At 39.3% G+C, this 6,000-nt stretch overlaps 1 protein-coding gene across 1 annotated transcript; it reads right to left on the minus strand.

The window, feature by feature from the left end:
• Positions 1–981: 981 nt before the first annotated feature.
• LOC101156581 (zinc-binding protein A33) lies at positions 982–3,112 on the minus strand. Its single transcript, XM_020705701.2, has one exon. The coding sequence runs from the start codon at positions 2,972–2,974 to the stop codon at positions 1,553–1,555; it is 1,422 nt and encodes a 473-aa protein (XP_020561360.2). The 5' UTR covers positions 2,975–3,112; the 3' UTR covers positions 982–1,552.
• Positions 3,113–6,000: the final 2,888 nt, after the last annotated feature.

Raw genomic sequence — 6,000 nt, forward strand, 5'->3', positions numbered from 1 at the left:
AGGGTTACAGTCATGCTGGAGCCTATCCCACCCACTGCAGGAGAAAGACAATGACAAGAGTTTTGTGAGGTTTGTTGAGTCCATCTACTGAAAAGAGACAGACTTTTGTATCGTGGTGTAAAATGTTATTTTCAGTTGGAATTTGATTCAATTTTAGGAGCCTCAAGTGGCCATTTGAGGAACTTCAACACGTCCCAGGTTGCTATGAACCAAAAAGCAGAATATGAAGGCTTTATATTATGCTTACATGTTGAAACATCCACCATGAAGCTGCTTCAGAACTAAAGAGGTGACCACGACACTGTCTAGACCATATAAACAATAAAAGCATGAGGTAAATGTACGTAAACGCAGGTATCAGGTACGGTTCATCTCAAAACAAGAAAGAAATATGTTTTTGAAACTAGACAGTTTCCTTGATGAACCCTTCCTTTCCTTGATGAATCGATCTGACTCCAAAAACTTCTGATTTAAAAACAAGATTTCACCTGGAAGTTATAAATACAACCTTTCGAATTCACCTTTAAAAAAATCACATTACAGTCTTCATCTTCCTGTAAACATCCTGTTTTATGGTAGCTGTACAGAGAGCTCTGCATCACAGAACAGCTGAGGATACGTTTGCTAACCTATTAACAGATTAGATTCATTTCTGTATATTTTTATGACTAAATTTCAACATGATAATATATTTTTTTAGTGTCCATAGAGGATCTATTGAATTTGTTTTTTATCGTAAACTGTCCTTAAGTTTGAGTGTATTTTTTTTAAATTGATGAATCACAAACCAACTTCACTGAAAGCCCATATTTGTGTTTTCAATCTAGAATGTGTTTAAAATGTGGCTCAGAAGTTTGATGTGATGAACGATGCTGTGAATCTGAGGAACAATCCTTCCTACCAAAGAAAACAAGAATTAGCTTGAAAGGAAAATCATTCTATGGATTTTTTATACTTTTAGGTGAAGACAATAAAAACACATTTTCACATTGAACCCTTTTTAATTCTGACAGAAATAAAATAATCACAGAAACTTGAATCTATTTGAAACCATCTTCCAACATGAAGAAGCTTCTTCTGCTCCGTTTCTTCTTCCTGAATTCTGAGAAAAACATTAACTGCACAGTTTTTGACTGAAATGCTCCTGATTTCTGACTCATGCAGGAGATTTAACAGCTGATTCACATTTACTTGAACAGAAACACCAGAAACTTGTCTTTGAACATTTTAGAGATGCTGCAGTGAAAATCAAATTCAGATACAAAATATGAGACACAAAAGAACAAAGAAAACAGAAATGGAACCAACATTTGTGATTTCAACTTCCCTTATGCAATCCAAGGGACGTTAATGTTGGAAGTGGAACCACGAGACAGAAACAAGTAAAAAAAAGAAATCAGAGTTTTAAAATAATATTTTAGTGTTCATTGTTTTGCACACAAAAAATACAGTTTCTGTTAAGAGAAAATTGAATCATCTGTATTGATCAAATTGATGAAAGAAAAATATTTCAGTTATTTCTTTTTTTTTATGACAATAGAGTCAAATCATCTCAATCAGTTGGACAGATTTGGAGTTTAGGGGTTTTTACGTCTCCAGATTTATTAACTTCAAAATATGGGAAAAGTTTGTCAGTGAAAGTGTCTTTGTGAGTGTAGATGTGAGTCATGTCTTCAGGGTTGTAGAAGGACACCTCCCCCCTGTCATAGTCCAGCTGGACTCTGATCTTCTGGAGACTCTTGGTCACAGTGACAGTCTGACAAAGACCGTTTGTGTATTTTCCATTACGGTGTAATAAACACCAGAATCCATTTTCTGGTGTAACAAACCTCTCTCCCTTCCTGTTAACAGACTCTTTAGCCACACCAATGTTCCAGACAGGAACATTGGTGTGGAAACACACCTCCCAGCTGTGTTTCCCTGATCTGAAGCCCTCAGAGCCAAAAACTTCAGCATATTTCATGAATCTCTCTGGATTGTTAGGAAGCTGCTGAGAAGTTTCTCCATATCTCACACTGGTCAGATCATCAGACAGATAAAGATATCTGCTTCCAGTGTTTGGGTCCAGGAGGACCGGGCTGGAGTGGACCTTCTCCTTCATCTTCTCCCAGACTCTGAAGGACAGGTTGCCCACATGTTTGGCCACATCTATCAGAGCTCCTGAGAGCAGCTGTGGGTCTGACAGCGAGCTCTGGGCTCTGGCTCTGCTCTGAGTGTCTTTCCAACTGCTGAGGAACGCCTCCTTGTCTTTCTGCAGCTCTGCTTCAACAGCACTGATACTTTCTGACAGAGAGGACATCTGCTCCTGGATCCTCTTCATCTCTCCCATCACAGTCTTCCCCTTCTGCTCCTCTTCCTCCGTCAGAGCTGCCAGTCTGGACTCCTCTTCCTCCTTCAGGAACTGCTGGAGCTTGTTGAACTCTGCTCTGATCTGTGTCTCTGTGGACAGCAGCTGCTTCTTGGAGTGTTGAATCATCTGATTGTATGTTTTCTCCACTTCTTTGTATTTGATCTTCTTGTCCTGCAGAGACTTTAAGTCAGATTTCAGCTCCTCCTTCAGCTCTCTGACTGCTTCTTCTACAGGAACCACTTTGTGACTCTGGTGCACAAAAAACTCACAGAAAGGACAAAAAGCTCTCTGCTCGTCTTTACAGAACAGTTTGGATTCTCCTGGATGTTTCCTGCAGACCTCCATGAACTTCTGCTCTCCTGTTTTTGTCTCTGATGATTCAGATTTCTGTCTTCCAGCAAACGAGTCAGCAAGTTCCTTCAGGCCAAAGTTCACAGCAGGATGATCTTCAAGTGGTTTTCTTTTACAGATGGGACAGTTTTTGTTCTGAGTTTGTTCCCAGAACTTCTGCAGGCAGCTCCAACAGAAGTTGTGGTTGCAGCTCAGAGTTACAGGATCATTGAAAGTCTCTGAACAAACGTGACAGTTCAAGTAGGATTCAAGAAGAGCAGCTCTCTCAGCCATTTCTAACCAAAGTCTTTCAGACTCACCAGCTTCTGTCTTGAAGTTCAGGATGAAAATATTCCACAAGTCTTTGTTTTTCCAGCAGAGATTTAAAGACCTTTAATGGCGTCTGAGTTCAGTTCAGCAAAGTCATTTTACTTTCAGTTTCTTCAGATGTCATTTCCTCATTCTCACCAAAGGTGGAGTCAAGTTTTTTTCCTGTTGATCATGTTTCAAAGTTTTAAATCTAGTTGTAAATGAATAATTTATTTTTACCTCTTCAAAAATTGTATATCAAACAACACATTTCTAAATAAAATGAACATCAAGAAAACTGTCACACAATAAAATATGTACACTAACTAATGTGAAGAAAAATTCTAACTTTTTATCTTGTTTACAATCACTTCTACACATTTTAAATAGTTTTTTGAGATTTTGTTTCTATGAATTCTTGTGACTTAGAAAAAAATAAATATCTTATGCCTTCATGTCATTGTAGATTTAGATAAGTTAATTCTTCTATGAGTTCTGGTAAATTGCCTGTCCGTCCGTCCTGGGGGAGGATCCCTCCTTCATGTGGGCACTCCTGAGGGTTCTTCGTTTTTTCCGGAATCCGTGCTTTTTTTAGGAGTTTTTCCTGACTGCGAAGGAGGGTCTAAGGTCAGGGATGACCAGTTTAGCTTAGTCAGTTTGTTAGTTCAATTTAGTATTTTCCTATTGAATTCGATGTTTTCATGATCCTTTTGATTTTATGTATTACTTCTTCAATTACATAAACGTAGCCCATCAAAACGACTGTCGTTGTGAATTCGGGCTATACAAATACAATTTAATTGAATTTATAAGTGATTGGATTTTTATTTTTATTTATTTATTTATTTTTTAAATAATATTTTATCAAAACATCTGTAAATCATTGAAAGCTATTTAAAAAAAAATTACTTATTTTCTTTCATTCGTTTATTTTCTACTGTTTTATGCCTTTCGGGTCACAGGGCTGCTGGAGCCTATCTCGACCACTTGTGGGCGAAGGCAGGGAGCACCTTGGACTGTTCGCCTTTTTTTCTTTTTATCCACCTTTTTCATGGGAGGGAGAACACGTCAATGGAAGGGTGGGGTCATCTAAGATATCACAAGGGTTACAGGAAATCTCTTTGACTTGTTGTGGTAACAACCAGACTTTTTTTCTATTAAATGCAGAAACAAAATGAGTCCAATAGAAAGTAGCTGATGGAACAGAAACCAGATCATCCTGGAACAAAGTTCTTGTCTTTGGGTTCAAATGTTTAGCAGAAGAAAAGCAAAGATTAAAGAAGATTGTGACCCATCAGGAGGACTGAGAGTCAAAGGAGGAGCTACAGGAACTCCTGAACTACATGCAAAGCACAGACGGGTAGCATCAAACACTGCTGTGAATTCTCATTTTTCTAGATCAGAACCCAAACGAGAAGAATCTGTTGATGGAAGTTTAAACGTTTCAGAGGAATTGTTGGAATAATGTAATTACGACACAGCAGGAAGTTCAAGTCACCCACATTTATGAATATGAAATGTGGGATAAAGTTCCAAATAGATGTGGGGTTATTCTACTGTAACCACTTTGATTCTATGTGAACGTGTCGTCTCCAGAACTGGAGAGGTAGTTTGCCATAAGAAGAGCAGACTAAATCCCAAAACTGTAGAACAAATATCTAGTTTTTAAATAAAGATTGATGTCAACTAATCAAAAAGTGCATTCTCATTGATATGAAATGGGATTTAAAAAAGTAGGTGATTATCACTCTCTCTAGAAAAACTTCTGGTATCACTAAAGCGTCTGCATGCCTGATAGGGCTGGGCGATATGGCCTAAAATAAAATTTCAGATTTTATATTTTTTAATTCGATTTCCGATTTTTTCTCGTTTTTTTTCCCCCACCCTACTTAAGGAAAGCAATAAGTACAAACGGCAAACAAGTTCAAGCAAATTTTGCTTATATTTAATCAAACCCAAGACAAATGTAACCCCCATTTCTGGGATGAATAATAAATAAATGAAAACACTCTTGGAATCAAAGTTAAGATTTTTCTTCTTACTCCCTTTTTGGACTTGTGTTTAAATAATTGTGTCTTGTTTTATGTAATTTTTGTCTTGTTTTTGTCTAATTTCGTTATTCTAAACTTGTTTTCACTTATCCAAAATAAAAAGGTTACTTCCTTACTTAAAGTCCCAGCTGTGTTTTAAGTCACACTTTGTGGTCTAGACTAAAAGGAGACGCACATTCACCTTGACAGTAGCACCATTTTCTATAGGATTACCAATACAGCTCATATCTGGGGTCTAAGATTTTAATTCAATTAAGAAACCCCGTCTTTTCCACGGAGAAAATGATGATCATGAAGCAGCAGGAGTCTAGGGCACTAGGCTCTAGGGCAAAGGAGTCCTGATGATCTTGGACGCAGTCTTCACTAGTCTCTGCAGGCGTTGGCGGTCCATGGCGGTAGAGCTGCCGTACCACACGGATGCAGCTGGTCAGGATGGACTCAACCATGCAGCTGTAGAAGCTGCTGAGGATCTTTGGGGACAGGCCGAACCTCCTCAGCCTCCTCAGGAAGTACAGCTGCTGATGAGCTTTCTCCACCAGCTGTGAGGTGTTGAGTGTCCAGGTGAGGTCCTGGCTGAGGTGGACCCTCAGATATTTGAAGCTGTTCACCATCTCCACTTCCAGACTCCGGATAAGCAGCGGCTTATGAGGGTTCCTCCTCTCCTTCCTCATGTCCATCATCTCCTTTGTCTTTTCTGTGTTGAGGGTGAGGTTGTTGTCCTCACACCATGACACCAGACTGGCCACGTCCCTCCTGTAGGCTGCTTCATCCTCGCCAGTGATGCGTCCTATCACAGCGGTGTCATCAGCAGACTTCAGGATGATGTTGTCCTTATGAGAGGCCATACAGTCGTGGGTGAACAGGGTGTAGAGGATGGGGCTGAGAACACAGCCCTGTGGTGTGCCAATGTTAGAGGTGATGCTGGTGGAAGATTTTGTCCCCTATTCTGACAGACTGAGG

Source organism: Oryzias latipes, chromosome 9, assembly GCF_002234675.1.
Source record: "Oryzias latipes chromosome 9, ASM223467v1".
NCBI classification, from domain to species: Eukaryota; Metazoa; Chordata; class Actinopteri; order Beloniformes; family Adrianichthyidae; genus Oryzias; species Oryzias latipes.